This window comes from Pleurodeles waltl, chromosome 5 (genome assembly GCF_031143425.1).
Source record: "Pleurodeles waltl isolate 20211129_DDA chromosome 5, aPleWal1.hap1.20221129, whole genome shotgun sequence".
NCBI classification, from domain to species: Eukaryota; Metazoa; Chordata; class Amphibia; order Caudata; family Salamandridae; genus Pleurodeles; species Pleurodeles waltl.
Window position 1 is genome coordinate 1,590,337,164 of NC_090444.1, and position 16,117 is coordinate 1,590,353,280.

At 45.9% G+C, this 16,117-nt stretch overlaps 1 protein-coding gene across 1 annotated transcript in view; it reads right to left on the minus strand.

Annotated features, from left to right (window-relative positions):
• ADAM17 (ADAM metallopeptidase domain 17) overlaps positions 1-16,117 on the minus strand; it is a 475,078-nt gene that overhangs the window by 333,614 nt on the left and 125,347 nt on the right. The window contains exon 5 of the mRNA XM_069235905.1: positions 9,606-9,774. Within this exon, the coding sequence (XP_069092006.1) occupies positions 9,606-9,774 (169 nt within the window). The remainder of the gene's footprint in view (positions 1-9,605; positions 9,775-16,117) is intronic.

Genomic DNA, 16,117 nt, shown 5'->3' on the forward strand with positions numbered 1-16,117 from the left:
TAGAAGTCCCATTATTGAAAAAGGTCTTTATTATGATCAATGATCCAGTTAATCAATCAATACAACAGTTTTTATGAAGCGCAGCTACTACTCACCCATGAGGGTCTCAAGGCACTAGTGGTGGGTCTGGGCCTCATTCCAAGATCCATGTCTTGAGGTTCTTCCTGAAGATGGTGAGTGATGGGCTTCGCCTGAGGTGCGTGGGCAGGTTGTTCAAGCACTTATCTGCAAGGTAGGTGAAAGATCTTCCTCTGGCAGTGGTTTTTCCAGACGCGTGGGATGGTGGCTAGCGCCTCCTGGGCGGAGCGGAGGCATATGGCAGGGTTATGGAATGAGATGCAATGGTTCAGGTAGGCTGTTCCTTGTAGGTGTGGGTGAGTAGTTTGAAGTTGATTCGCTTCTCCACTGGGAGCCAATGGAGGATTCTCAGGGTTTGGGAGATGTGTCCCTGGAGGGGGAGGTTCATGACCAAGTCTGGCAGCTGTGTTTTAGATGAGTTGTAGTCTACTGATGTTCTCTGTTGTGGTTCTGGTGTAGAGTACGTTACCGTATTCGAGCTTGCTTGTGACTAGGCCTTGGGTGATTATCTTGCGGCAGTTGACCGGGATCCATTTGAAGATTTTGCGGAGTTGGCGGAGGGTGTACCAGCAGTAGGAGGTGACTGTGTTTACCTGTCGGATCATTGATAGGGAAGAGTCAAGGATGATTCCTAGGTTGCAGGCGTGGTCAGTCAGAGTAGGAAGTGCGCTGAGCCTTGTGGGCCACCAGGAGTCGTCCCAGTGGAGTTTTTGAAGATGATGAGCTTGGTCTTGTCTGAGTTGAGGTTGAGGCAGCTCTCCCTCATCCAGGCGGCGACGGCTTCCATTCCAGTGTGAAAGTTCCTCCTAGCTTTGTCCGGGTCTTCAGTGAAGGATATGATGAGTTGTGCGTTATAGGCATATGACAGGATATTCATTACATGCTCTCGGACGATGGCTGCAAACGGGTCCATGTAGATGTTGAAGAGCGTTGGGCTCCGCAGCTGACTTCTTTTGGTTTGAATATGAAGGTTGGGAGCCTGACTCTCTGTGTTCGTCCGGTGAGGCTTTTCCATGGATTCCTACGTCGTGGAGTCTGGTGCATAAAGTGCTGTGGGAGACCGCGTCGAAGGCTGCCGAGAGGTCAAGGAGTATGAGTGCTGCGGTGTGGCGGCGGTCGAGGAGTGTGAGAATGTCATCGGTGGCTGCAAGAAGAGCTGTCTCCTTGCTGTGGTTGCTGCGGAAGCCAGAGAGAGGTATCCAGAGAGGAGTTGTCCTTGAGGAATTGTCGTAGCTGTGAATTTATTACCTTTTTTTTCCAGGACTTTGGCTGGGTAGGGTAGCAGCAGGACGGGATGGAAATTATTGAGCTCTGTTAGCTTGGCTGTGGGTTTCTTCAGCAGGGGGCCGACTTGGGCATTTCCTATCTTCATGAAGGTGGCTGTTTTGATGGAGCAGTTCAATGTCTTGCGGATTTCAGGACGATGGATGCTCTGGCTCTGTTGTAGATGTGGTGAGGACGGTGGTCTGTCTGAGCTCCGGAGTGAATACTGCTCATGATGATTTCAGTCCTGTCTGTGGTGAGAGTGGACCAGCTGTGGACGGTTTGGGTGGGTTTTAGGTCGCTTGTAGGTTCTGATGCTGGGCAGGTTTTGCAGGAGAAAGCCGTCATAGACGTCCTTAATCTTGCAGTGGAAGAAGTTAATGTTAGCCCAATTTTGTTAATTTTCTATGCGCCCAAATTGTTAAAAAAGAAAACACAACTTCAGGGTTTTGTTGAAACTACTGTTCTATTGGACGAATGACAAGCATGGTTTAGCCCTTAAGTGGCCACCAAGGGATAGCTGATGGTGGCAGTGTCGGCATGGTGATCCAGTTTATCCTCTCCACTGAGTTCTACAACATTGACTCTGGAGTTCTCACCCAATGTTGGATGCCTCGAACACACTGTGTAGCTTGTGGCACGACTTTACAATGAATTGAGTCACTGTTAACGTCTGGGACTCAGGCAGTGCAAGTCAGGTCACTTAGATTCAACTCAAAATCAATCTGCTGAGCACTTCCACAACGATCCTTAAACTCTCCTCTGCTTTTTAATTTGCAACCCCTTGCTTGTCTGTAAAATGGGCATAACATGAACATGAACATGTATGCAGTAAATGTAAGGATTCTATTCAATATACAGGAACTCTCCTAAGAATCTCCAAATGATTTAATTGAGGCAGTTGATTCAAATCACTTAACTAAAGAAATACATTTCTGCAAAGGAATCTCTACAAAAACTGAGATCATACTTTCTTAAAGCCAGCTGTACAAAGAGTTTTGCAACCTAAGAACCGTTTCTATATCCTGCCCTCCAAGACAGCAGGAGGTTGTAAGTAATTTGGAGCAGGTGTGAGGTCCAGACACGTTTAAAAAAATAATTAGCAGATTCTTCAAGAGCCTGTTTTTTTTAAATCATCTGCAAATTCTTCACAAACTGGTCCCAAACCTCTTTTTCCACGGAGAACTCTTACAATCATTGCCTTTGTGAAATCTTCCACTAACTCCAGTGTTTCAATCTACTTAGGGCTCCAGACAAAAAGTATCCGTTGTCAGCAACACACTTTGAATAAAACTGTGATGACCCTTCTAGGTCTCAAGAAGTTTGACCATGTTTCTGGCCACCTCTGTTAGTTTAATTAGTTACCATTACACAAGAGAATTATTTTAAAGTCTGCCTGCATGATGGAGCAAATTATTTTAAAGATGTGACCCTAGCTTCTTGTCAAAAGGGTTTTCAAACTACACTTGCATGCACATTTTAAGACCCTGTTTGAGATCGTTAAAATGAAATAGGAAAAGTGGGGTAGTAGAGCCTCCACAATTCAGGGAGCACAGGTGTAAGATTCCACTTTATAGGCAATCAAAGCTGAAACAAATCTCTGAAATGTTCGGAAAAAAACAAAAAAACCTTGACCTTTACGCTATAATTTGTGGTTTTACCCAATAGCTGAAATATTCATGACCGTTTTTCTCTCCATATCACCAAAAGAACCTACCACAGAGAATGTTTATAAATAACCAAATATTAATATTAATAACAATAATAATGATTAAAAGGCATACTACTCGGCCCCCTCTGACCAGAAAACAACACTGGGTCCCTCTCAAATGAGTCTCCTCCAACACGACTATGTCCGGTCTATGGCATCTGATGTAGCAGGCAACCAGCCCTCTCTTTATCTTATTACCTACACCATTGACATTCCATGTGAGTATGTAGTAACCCACTGGGTCAGGCAGAAGGGTTGTGCCATGTCCACTTTTTGGGCAATATTTGTCTCTCAACTCCATGTAGCAAACATTGACTCATGTCTAAGATTCCACTTGCATTTTGTACAAAACATACAAAAACATCAACAACACAAATAAAACAATGCCAATCCCCCCACCCTATCTCCCGCCCCCAGCAGGCATACATGCACCCTTCAAACATGTGGTGATGCATCCTAGGACTGGCCTGAGTGGTCTGTAGCCCGCCGCTCCCTTAACCCATTAACTATGCTATCAGAAAAAGGTACTGAAATACAACCTCACCCTGAAACACACTACCTACTAGTGAAAAGGCAAAGGACAGATTTGCCCCTCTATTCTATCAGTTTTTCCCCATTCACCAGTTGTTCACCCTGCACCTTCTATCACCATGCTCTCCTTCAACTGACGTACCAATCTCTCATTCACTAACACAGACAATCAAAACTGTTGAAATATAAATGTAATATAAACGAAAAGAACAAGGGAGAAAAAGGGAGTCTCTAAAGGCCCTATAAACCACGAACAGCTGGATCCTCACTAAGTCAACCAGCAGGCCTCTCTCCCTCTACCTGACGTCAGAGCCTCATTTCCTCCCTACCCCATCCGGCCTTCAACTACAGAGCAACTCTTAAAGAACCAGGTACATAGCATAATTCAGTCTCAGTATTTGGCACGATTGCTCCAGTGCCAGGCAAGGTGGACTCCCCAGCCTCTCTCAGTTGCTTCTCCTGGCGAATTGTCACTGCATCTGAATCCAATGAGTGATCTCTCCCTAGCAAGTCTCTCCCATAATTTCTCCCCCTCGATCTAGTTTGTTGTGATTTATTACAGCATTTGCGTTTCAAAGTCCACAGGTTGGGTTTGTCCCCCTGGTCTGCTGCCCTCAAGCCTCTCCAGGGACGCGCCTGGGGGAGCGCGGGGACGGTCTCTTTTTGACTCATTTCAAGGCTTTCTCGGGGGTCTCAAAGAAGTGCACTAAAGATTATTTTAAGTTTGACAGGGAAGAGTAACATGTAATGGAGTTTCATCAACCTACGTTTGCCCTTGACCACTTCAAAGGAGCATCGTTGTCTTTGTACTTCCCTGGAGTAATAAGGAAACAGCATGATGTTGTAGGAGTCGTATTTAAGTGTACCAAGTTGTCGCACCTCTTTCAGGATTACGTCATGGTCATAAAATGTCAGAAATCTTGCAATAAGTGCCCGTGGGTGCACCCAGTATTAGCTAGGCAGCCAAGGCCCTGTGTGCGCATTCAATTACAAAATGCGTGGCAAAGTTACTAGAGGTTAAGGTGTCGCAGAGCCAGCATTCTAGGAAGGCAGTCACGCTGGTGTCCTCCACTCCTTCTGGAAAATCTACAAATCTGAGATTATTACCCCGTGCACAATTTTCTGCTTCATCCACCCTCCATGATATGTCTTTGGTAAGCGTTTTCATCGTGGCTAGGTCTTTCTCAGCACAATGTGTTGCATCTTTCAATTCAGATACCCTTTCTTCTGTTGCAGTGACTCTGTCTGTGATCTTCAGAGCTCCTGTTTTAGAAGGGAGACCTCTGTGCCCACCTCTCCTATCTTTCTAACGTTAATCTAGTCTGCCAGCAACGCTGCATTGTCTGGGTGAATGTCTTCTACCCCATCTGTTTGAAACATCCCCCTGTATGGTGTACTTGTCTATCTTACCCTGTCGAGTTTGTTTCTGTTCCCTGTCTTTCACCATCCTTATGGGATTCCCCTTCATATGCCCTTTAATACCACAAGGTTCGTTGAGGTTCTCACACTTACTGGTTTATCTCTCAACGTCGGTGAAAACATGTTGTCTACTGAATCTTACCTAATCTCTATGCAGTGAACATCAATTTTGTCCACACCATGGTCAGAGAGGGAGCCAGCCCTTCCACCTTTGTGATGTATTCATAAGTGGCACCCCAATGGGCATCTGCACAGTTAAATATCTACTCTCCAGTACCTTAGGAGCCACCTACAGTGCTAGGGTCACATATAGAGGCAGGGCTACACAGGGAGGCGGTAGGTAGTCCCAGTCTCCTCAGGTCCGACTACATTTGTAGCAGGAGCCTCAGCAGCAGTCTGACAGTTTTACCTGTGTCTGATTACAGTCCCAGCATGCAAGGCTGTTGGCTAGGGGAGGCCTTCCCCCTCCAGTCTCAGACTCCCAAATGCCAAGTATGTTACACGGAGGGGTCTATATAGGTAGGGCCTGTGTATCAGGCCCAGGCGACAGAAACAGGGCCCTGGCCTCGTGAGTCAGAGCAGGCTTCTCTATTCACCCCGTGCCGGGCCCAAGACTTACGGCAGTCGTTTGAGGGGGGGGGGCTGGGGGGGAGGGTTACTTGTGTGTTGTTCTGACTTCAGTGCTGTGTCATCTCTCTGTGAGCCCGCCAGCTCGGCCTCATTGTTTTCGGCTGCCGTCCACACCAGTCCTTGTCTCCAGGGTGTCTTCAGGAGAATGATCTGGAAGTACAGCTGAGGGAAGTGGAATGGTCACGCACCAACCCCCTCACACACACAGTAGCCTGCAATACATGCTTCACCCTAGTGCATTTCAATTTCCTTCCCTGGACATACCTGACCCCCAGGGAACTCCATGAATTCTTTCTCACACGTCCCGACAGCTGCCCAAGATGCGGTAGGGAAGACGCAGGATTCCTGCACTTGGCCTGGGAATTTAGGGAAGTGCACAGATTTTGGAAACAAGTCACAGCATTGAGAAACGGAATGCTGGGTATCCCGATCCTGGCACTTCCAGCAAGTTGCATTCCGGGGAATGTTAGGTGTCCAAAGGGTAAAAAAAAAAAAAATAGCATATAAACTCCTGCAATTAGCGCTAGTGCATGCAAAACGCCACACATAACACAATGGTTGGGGGATGTGAAGAAATGGGTATTAGCCGAGGAAATCCATATCAAGTTAAATAGGATAAATGACAGGCTGGGGGAGGACCTTGAAACTTGGAAAACACCAAGCGAGAAACTCCTCATGCCAGAATACCCCTATCGAGCCTCCACTTCGGACAGTATGTCAGAGGAATCGGACTAGATACAGATCAGGGGAGGGTGGTTGCATCCCTCACCTCATAGGCATATGACGGCATGGGCAGATAGACCATTGTCAAAAGCACTTCCTTTTAATGGATTACAATGTAAATATCGGGATGTGTTCCTCCCCATGTATGTTCAATATGTAAATCCAATGGTCAAACATTATGCATACTGAAATTCTGTACACAGCTGTGTGTTAGTTCTATTTAAAACATGTCAAATACTGAGTTTAGAAAAATGCAAAGAGAATTTTAAAAAACGTTGGTAATTTCACAAAATAAATTAATGTGCTTTCTCTCACTTACTACCCCTAACAATCCACATTATTCTCCCTTTCCACTGCCCCTTAAGCCTCTCTTTTGCTCTCCTGCTTGTTGTATAGTGTATGCTAACATTATTGGGTATATTTACTATGATTTTGTGCTGTGGATGAGTGACAAAATTAACGCAAATTGACTCAAAAGCATTATTTCCCAATGTACGTTCCAGCGCAAAACTTGTTTTGCGCTGGAAATTCACTTTAAAGTAATGCAAAGCAGCACATAGAGCTGCTTTGCATTACTTTGTGGCAAGTAGGCATTCCATGGGTAGTGCATGGACTTTCCCATGCAACTACTCATGGATTTTTTGGCACAAAACCCTATTTACTAAAAAGAAGCAGACAGAGTTCTGCGCCACAAAATAATCCCCATTTCAAATAGGCAAAAAAAATGCTTTTATTTCTCGTTTCTTTTCCGGCTTTGCATGTGTGCTGCACTGTACAGCACACATACAAAGTGGGAAAAGTTTTAAAGTTAGTCTAAGTATTGTATTTTGTACTGGAAGGGTGGCCTTCCATGTCAAAACCTATGCTAGACTCATGCAGACACACTTACACTATGGTCACTCTTACACTGACTGTGCACAGGCACTAGGAGGAGGAGAGTGGCATATCTCTAAATATGGCACTCTCCTGCTCTCTCCTCACGCAGTGCAGTATTTTTGGCTGCAGCGTGAGAATTTGGTAAATAGACCAATATATATGCCAGTGCGATTGTTGGGAAATATGAATCTCACACCCCCCCAATCTTATTGACCAAACTACACCCCTGTGCATGTGCTGGTTGTATATGTGCCTATTAATGGTTCAGTACTTGAAGGATGTAGTGCTGTGCAGTGCACGGAAGATACACAGATGTGCCGGGTGCATATGCTGGATGTATGTGTGCCTATGAGAGGATCATCATATGAAGGATACAGTACTGTGAAAGGTGTGTATGCTGTATACACGGACTGGGTGCCTATGTTCCTGTGGATGGCCATGGGTTCCATTTTGGGGCACCCAGCCCCACAGATTTGTGTATTGCTGCATTCAAGTAAGCTACACTCACTGGGGAGGGGAGAGCGAGGCTCCCCATGTACACTTCAAAGGGCGCTCTTTAACTCAGTAAGAGGTCAAAAGGGTGGGGCCTAGGCATATCTCTGGAAGGAGATCAGGGTTGATATGAGAATCATGGCGAGTAGGGCTTGGGACCCTGCACTACCCTTTTGATGCACATATCACTGTGACTGACATCCAGGTGTGAACTCTAGTCACTTTCCTGGTCCGTGTTGTGGTATTATCAGCTTTGAAGACACTCCTGCTGTGACAGACTGCGTCTCAAGAGGAAGCAGAGAATTGGATACTTCAAAAGAAGCAGAACCCCAACATAAAACTTCAAAGACTCAGACCCTAAATCCCATTTGGTGTCTGGAAATTGACTACAAGAAGGGGAGTTTTAGACACGCACAATTTTCATCTGCCTAGCAGTCAGAAGGGCTGTGTGAGGAGGGGAAGCTCTACAAGACTTCTACCTGTGACCATGACTGGGGTCCAAGGTCTACTAATCTCCCTGCTGGGTGAGAGGATATCACCCATGGAATCCAAGACCACCTGACCTCCACCCTGGAGCTCCAACATCAACCTTCTTCCCAAGACCAGTGTGCTCTGTGAGGAAGAGGAGAGCGTTGGAGGGAGTGAGGTCCAGTGAGGAGCCCTGTCGAGTGGATTCCCTGTGCAAGCTGTTAGGAAATGGCTGCTGCACCAATAGGGTCATTGCCTGAGAACTGAACAGAGTTGCTGACCCATGTATGCCAAGAGAGGATTGCGATGAATTTTAACGTGTTCTGTAAAGCGCTGCAACCCCTGCGTAGTGACTAGGCGGGAACCCCGAATGCCAGGGGGGACCACAGTAGAAAAGACTGCTGTGCAGTAGTGAGGCAGTGACCCCTTATACCAGCAGGGGCCACCTTGGAGACTTTCACTGTGGTGATTGGGCCGAAGCCCATGGACACTAAGTTACGATTATTCCGCATGTCAGAGAGAATCATCGGGAACACCAAGGACTGCAGCTTGTCTCTCAAGGTTTAGAGAAGGGGTTTTATTAGCTTTAAGGTTAGAGCGAGGTTTAAGTACATCCTTGGTTTTGTGTTAGGATTAGACATAGGTTGTTAGGTATGGGTAATTTTTAAAGTTATACACATGTTTAGATTTATGACTACAGTTAAAGCAAGGTATGGGGTAGGGCATTTAGGTTAGGCTAGGTTTACGATTAGGACACAGCTCAGGTGTAAACTAAGGCTAAGAAATGTTGTGTGGGGTTTAGGATTTGGAGAAGTGGGAGGATAAATGTGGTTTGGGTTAGGGTAAGGTCCACATAAGGAATATTATTCACAAGAATATTATTGCATGATTAGGGGGCTCAAGGGGCCACCATTCTCAATCCTGACTGTCATCTTGAAACTATCATGGCAAAAAAAAAAAAAATCACTTTCACGAGTCAGTTAGACCCACATAAGAAAAAAAAAAAGTCTGAAAATTATATCAATGGGATTATTTTTGCAAGTGGCATCTAATCACCCCCACTTCAATACATAGTCGCATTGTTAAGCTCACTTTTTTTCCAATATGTTTAGTAGATATTTTTCCATTGATACTGCACATGAATTTGTCCAACATAGATTAAATTGACATTAGAATATTCTTTCCATTTTGTTGCCAGCTAAAGGAATTAACTTTATACATTGTCAGCATTAAGATCAAAGAAAGAATAAAATATTACAGAAATATACAGTCATACAATACAGGACAACCTGGATTGAACTGACATTTTACTTTCTTTTAGTCTTTAAAGAGCTATGCCTTGCTAATTCAAATGTGAACAAGCAGTATTGCAAAAGTACACTTTTTTCAGTCTGGTGTGAAAACTGAAACAAACCTTCATCTGAAGCAGCATCCTCTTGGTCTGTGTTCTGAAAGTTTAGATCATCAGATTTAACATAACCGCACACGTTAGGGGATGCCAGTCTTGAAATTTCCTTAATATCTTTGGATCGATAGACCAATATTCTTTCATCACTGTAGTTGTCAACAAATCTCCAAAGTGGCTAAAAATCAAAGGAGAACATAATTACTTAATATATTTTACACATCACCAAACTATATTTAAATTTACATTTTAAGGTGATAATATGCCTGGAGACCCTTTCTCACGAAGGCCCAGGAATGTGTATGCCATAGAATGGGGGCTGAAATATGTTGTTGGTTTAACAGTGGGTCACAGGACCATAATATCCTAGAAGTTTCCTCCAAGGTGATTTTAACCTATACCGCGCCGACAGCTAATGAAGGGATACCTTTTTCCAACGTAGGGTATTTTTATTTCAGTAACTTACCCTGATGGGAATAATATCAAAAGTGGATATGGTTGAGCCCACCCTGGCTCTTAGGGGCTGGGATGGACCCGATGATGAAGCATGCCACTACTGGAGTAGGTAAGGGTCACATATAAAAGAAAATTATTCTTTTCTTTCGAATTGAAACCAGGTTTTAGCGTAGGAAAAGAGCCTCAAAGATTTAGGCTGGGGATACTCTGTTTTGCAACATTATTTACAATGCCTGAAATCGCGTTTTCATATTTCAAAATGTTTACTCTGATATGTCTCATTACACAATAGAGTATATATTACACTGTAATGTGCTGATATAATAATGGAGCCTTTCAGACAAGATTCAGAGCTTCTTTCTAGAAGGAAGTTGATCTTAGCAGGCTCTGTGCAGACAGAAACACTATGATTTGGACTCGGGTGAGACTGACTGGAGATGGAGACTGCAGTCAGTGATTTATCTCCAAGAAAGAGGGAACCAAAAACCAAAGCAAAGATTCTGCATTAAGCAAGCTTATTTCCAAAATGGTGTTAGTATGTTTGTAACACTCACAGCCGAGATGAGATTGCGTGCTCTCGGTGCCATCAAGGCATCTCTCCAATCCTCATCTTCAATGGGGCCCATCCATCCCTCCCTCCCAACGATCTCGGAGCTGCTGCAGTGTGCCAAGTGAGTTAATTATTAGAGTATGGCAGATCTGGGTGATCCCTCCACAGCCAAGGTTACCCATAAGGAGCTTCGCTTCAAGGGGACTAAATTCTGGTAAAGTTTCAGGGATCGAAACATGAATGTGAAGTGCGTGTCAAAATTGGAGGTACTTGTAAAATTGAGTGTTTGTCAGGGCAAATGTTGCCTGGAGGTCAGAAAAGGAGCGTATATGTGTTGCAGCCCAGATGTCTCTCAATTGAGTGACACCAATAAAATCCCAGGTCTTCAATCCCAGAAGCGCCACTATTCCCCCCCCAACCACCTACCATGCCATAGGGGATTTGTTTTGTGAGCTTGGCATCCCATTGCACATGCCAAAGCATGGCCCTCCAGGCCAAGAACACCACTCTACTAACCTGCGGCATAGAAGTTGGGACTGTGGAGCCATACAACATGGCATGTTGTTGGGGCAATCCCAACAAGGACAGTTCTAACCGGTAGGCAGGGGCAGACCAGCCCCCATTAAACCAGTCATGAATAACAAACAGGTGGGATGCCAAATAGTAAAGATAAAGGTTGGTCATCCCCAAGCCACTGTCATAAGGGCCTCAGTGGTAGGTAGTGTGTATAGGGCAGACGGGGTCTAGATCCGTTCCACAGAAACGTTGTCGCAGCCTGGTTGCGGTTGTGAAACCACTTCTTATGTAGGTGAAGCAGTAGGATTTGAAAGACATACAGAAACCATGTCAGAATCATCATCTTGTACAGTGCAATGGGCCGCATAACATTTATTGGGAGGGGTTGCCATTTGTCAAGGTCAGCCTTCACTTTCCTGACCAAAGGCTAGATATGGAGGGTCCAGGCGAGTTCCAGATGGAGGACAACCCATATGCCCAGATACCAAAACCTGAGCCTACAAAGGGTAATACTCGTCTTCCAATCCAAAGCCATCTCTAGAGGTGGCCAAGGGAAACAAAACAGACTCAGAGAGATTCATCTTAAGACCTGAGGCAGCTTAAAAGTGCTTCAGCAAATGAAGACACCGGGGACCATTTGTTTCAGGGTTCACTGGGTACAGAAGGACATTGTCCACGTACAGCGCAATTTGGTCCTCCTGATTATCTCTCCACCTTTATCCTCTAAACTGGGTGTCCTTCCAGACAAGCTGTGCCAGTGGCTCAATTGCAAAGAGAAGTGGAGAGAGGGGACAGCCCTGTCTCATCTCCCAGCCTATGGGGAAGGCTTTGGATACGACCCTGTTGATACAGACACATGGGATTGTAATACAAGGCATAAATTACGCCTCAGAATCGGGGTCCAAAGTCGGCTCGAGACAGCACCAGGTGGAGGTAGCCCCAGTCCACTGTGTCAAAAGCTTATTTGAAATCAATAAAAAAAACAGATCCAAGTCTTAGGACCAGGGCCATAGGGACTCGCTGGAGACAATGCCTCATGCCCCAGGTAGGCATGAAACCACATGGATCCGGGCGTATCACTGTAGTGAGGACGTGTTTGAGTTGGTTAGCCAAGACAGTGGCAAAGATTATTTCCTCTCCGTTAAGGAGGGATATTGGCGGGTAGCCCACCCAGGATGTACAGGGAAGTTGCGTCTTATGGCTTACCACGTCTAATTCCGAGAAAAGGCACCAGTATTCCACACTTGCCTGTACAGGGCCAGAAGGTGGATTACTAAGAGCTCACTAAATGTGGTATTGTACTCCGTGGGGAAACCATCGGGGCCAGCACTCTTTCTGGGCATCAATCTGGACAATGCCTCTCCTATCTCCTCTGCTGTGAGGGGCTCATCACATACTTGCCTTTCCATCAGGGACAGGCAGGGGAGAAGAACTGCATTAAGGAAAAGAAAGGGGTCATCCGTGTCACCTCTCAAGGAGGCCGTATACAGTTTCCCATAGTAGTGTGCAAATGTTTGTGCGATTAAGGAAGAGTGTGCCTCGAGCATCCAGTCAATTTTGGGTATGATTCTCGTCACTTGCTGATGAGAGGCTAGCCAGTATAGCAACTTCCCATCTTTGACTCCCTGGCCATAAATCTTTGGATTTGTGGATCGTCAAAGGTGTTTGGCAGCGTCAAAGGAGTGCTGGTGGATTTCTTCATGGATGAGTTTCAATTGTTGGGAAAGGTCTTCCCGAGGATCAGCCGTGAGGTGTTGCTTCAAGCGAAGAGCATGTGCTTTTAATCGGTGAGTGTGGGCTTGTTCCCTGGCCCTGTTACTTCCCCTGGAGGAGCCTCCCACAGTCGATTTACTGGCTGCCTATAGGGTGCCAACTTTCATAACCGATCCCTTATTATCGCTGAAATAGGCCTGAAGTTAAGTACACAGTACGTGAACAAGGAGTTTGTCCTGGAGATACTAGGCATTAAGACGCCACAAAGGGACGTGGGCCAGTCGTAGGGGATCCCACATGAAGAAATAGGAGGGATTGCTCCGAAATCCCACACAGTAGTATTTGGATTTAAGTAAGCATCTGACAATCAGCAGCGGGTAGAAAGGTTAGGTCTATTCGCGAGTGAGTGATGGGCTGCCAAGGTACGTGTGAATTGGTGTAACCTGGGATGCATATCCTCCAGGCGTCACAGCGGCAGTAAGATGATATGTCCTGGTTTGTCTGTAGCCGGTAGGGGCCTGTTGTATCAAACACTGGGGCAGGCATAGCGCTAAACTCACCTCCTATTATTGAAAGGCCCTGGGGAAGGAGAAGTTTGGAGAGGTCCTTCAGGCAAGTGTTAAGGGAGGCCGGCGGGGCATAGACGCATATTAGAGTGATCAACTGAAATTCTGTACACAGCTGTATGTTAGTTCTATTTAAAAAATTTCAAATACTGAGCTTAGAAAAATGCAAATTTTTTTTTTTTTTTTTTTGGTTATTTCACAAAATAAAATAATGTGCTTTCTCTCACTTACTACCCCTAACAATCCACATTACTCTCCGTTTCCACTGCCCCTTAAGCCTCTCTTTTGCCCTCCTGCATGTTTTATAGTGTATGTTAACATTATTGGGTATATTTACTATGATTTTGTGTTGTGGATGCGTGACAAAAGTAACGCAAATTGACTCAAAAGCATTGTTTACCAATTTACGTTCCAGCGCAAAAAATTTTGGCGCTGGAAATCACTTTACAGTAATGCAAAGCAGCACATAGAGCTGCTTTGCATTACTAGGTGGCAAGTAGGCATTCCATGGGTAGTGCATGGACTTTACCATGCAACTACTCATGGATTTTGTGGCACAAAACCCTATTTACTAAAAAGAAGCAGACAGAGTTTTGGCCGGCGGGGCACAGACGCATATTCGAGTGATCAACGTACCCTCTAGTGTGCCTGTGAGAGCTAAGAAGTGGTTCTGTGGTCGAGCATTGCATGAGCCACTAAGAGGGGAAACGAGCGCCGAAGGAAGATGGTAACAACCTGGGTGCCTCGGGAATACCTTGCATGGAAGACCAGATTGTAGCTTCGTCGTACCTAGAAGGGACAATGTTCCCCCTTTAGGTGTGTCTCCTGCAGTAGTAACACCTCTGAGGAGGGACAATGGGCGAAGGCGAGGATTGCAGAACATTTTACTCAGACTAGGTGACCATTAACATTCCAAGAAAATATTCTAAAGGCCGTCACTGTGAAGAGTGGCCGTGACAACGTGTAATATGTAGTGCAAATATGGGGCCTAACATAGTCACATGTCTAGGTGGCAAGAGCATTAATAAGGGATTATAGAATGTTCATCTAGAGGACCACCGCCATATCTATTGGGGAGATATGTGTCAGAACCTAGATAAGAAAAGAAAGATTAAACATCTATACACTGTACCATAAAACACTGAAAACCCAACCGTTTACAAATGTATCCCTGCCCCCACCAATTCCCTCCCCTCCCTACATTTCTACCCTAGATGCATCTGTCACCCTAGAAAAAAAGCTTGTTAGAAAAACAAACATCCAGAACATTATAGAAACATCAATGGAAAGAGCCCACCCCCAAGGTAAAGATTACATCATGGAGATATTAGCCGACTTTCGCTGTGATTTAGGTGTCCACAAGGAGAACATAAGAACAGCAGGTCAAGTAAGTGAAGGGCACCATTGCGGGAGCCCAGGCAGGGCAGCATGTGGAGTTCAAAGTCGTTTGATACTCAGGGGCCTAGGTTCAGTTAGATCATTGGGCTACGAGAGAGATCCGTGTCTCTTTGGGGAGCAGCCAGTGTGAGAGATATCAGGTCTGGAGATTCATCCAAGTCTAGACCTCCCTTCACCCTTTTAGCCACGGGGCTCGAAGCGGGACCAGATGGCAAAGCCAGCCGCAACCTTGGGAAATTGAGAAGGTGTTTCTGATCGAGTGGTCTTCTGTCGCTTTCAGGAGCGAGTGAGTCTCCTGCTGGGTTTAGGCAACAGAATCTGCTCCTTTGGATCGGTGGATTTGAATCGGTGCAACGAGGTGATCGATGACCTACAAAGTAGATGGTCCTCGGTCAGCCACTGCCATGCAGACTCAAGATTGTCAAAGAAATGTTATTTATTAGCATGGAAGACGCAGAGCTTGGCCAGAAACAGCAGGCGATATGAAGCCCCATAGCCCTGATTTTCTGCTAGACTTCTGTGTAGGAGTGGCGACATTGCTGCACTTCGCTGGTGTAGTCCGGGAAAATAAGAACTTTGGCATCTTCACATCAGAGATCTGGCTGCAAACATTTTCCCTGGAGGATAGCGTCCCTGTAGTTAAGGAGGCAAGCAATTATAGGTCTAGGAGAGGATCCCGGAGGAGGCCTGGGTGTTAGCGCCTGGTGTGCCCTCTGCATGGCAAACCAAGAGGACAGTCTCCCTGGGGCATCTAGGATTTGATCCACTGCTCTATAAATTCTGCCACTAACTGGGGTCCAGAGCCAGAGTGTAGAGACTTGGGTCTTAAGAGTAGAGACGTTGTCCTCAACTGTAGAGATCCGGGACCCAGACTCCGTTATAGGTGCTCTGTGTGTGCCCGTCATCTTGGCAGAGCAGCGCCATGTCCATCCTCACTTCTCCGATTTTCATTTCCACTACGGCCTGCGATGTCTCGATGGTCTGGAAGATAGTGGTGAGCACAATAGAAGGCAAGGTGGATTTTTCTCCACCAGGAGGACCTGGTAGTCCAGGAGTGGATCCAGTACTGTAGTGGTCCATGTGGGTCTGGGAAGTGGCAGAACGGGTAGGCCTATCCTTGTCCATCATGGCGGGATCTCGAGGAGATTGATGGTTGCTGCAGGAAGGTGTCAGCAAGCTTGCCACAGGATCACTGCAGCACGAGCAACCGACTCCTTGGGGTCAATGAGTGGTCCCCGCACTGGACAACACTGTGGTGAAAAAGTAGATCAGCAACTGGGTATCGTGTCCGGGCTCTCTGATCACGCAGGTCCCAGGGTCTT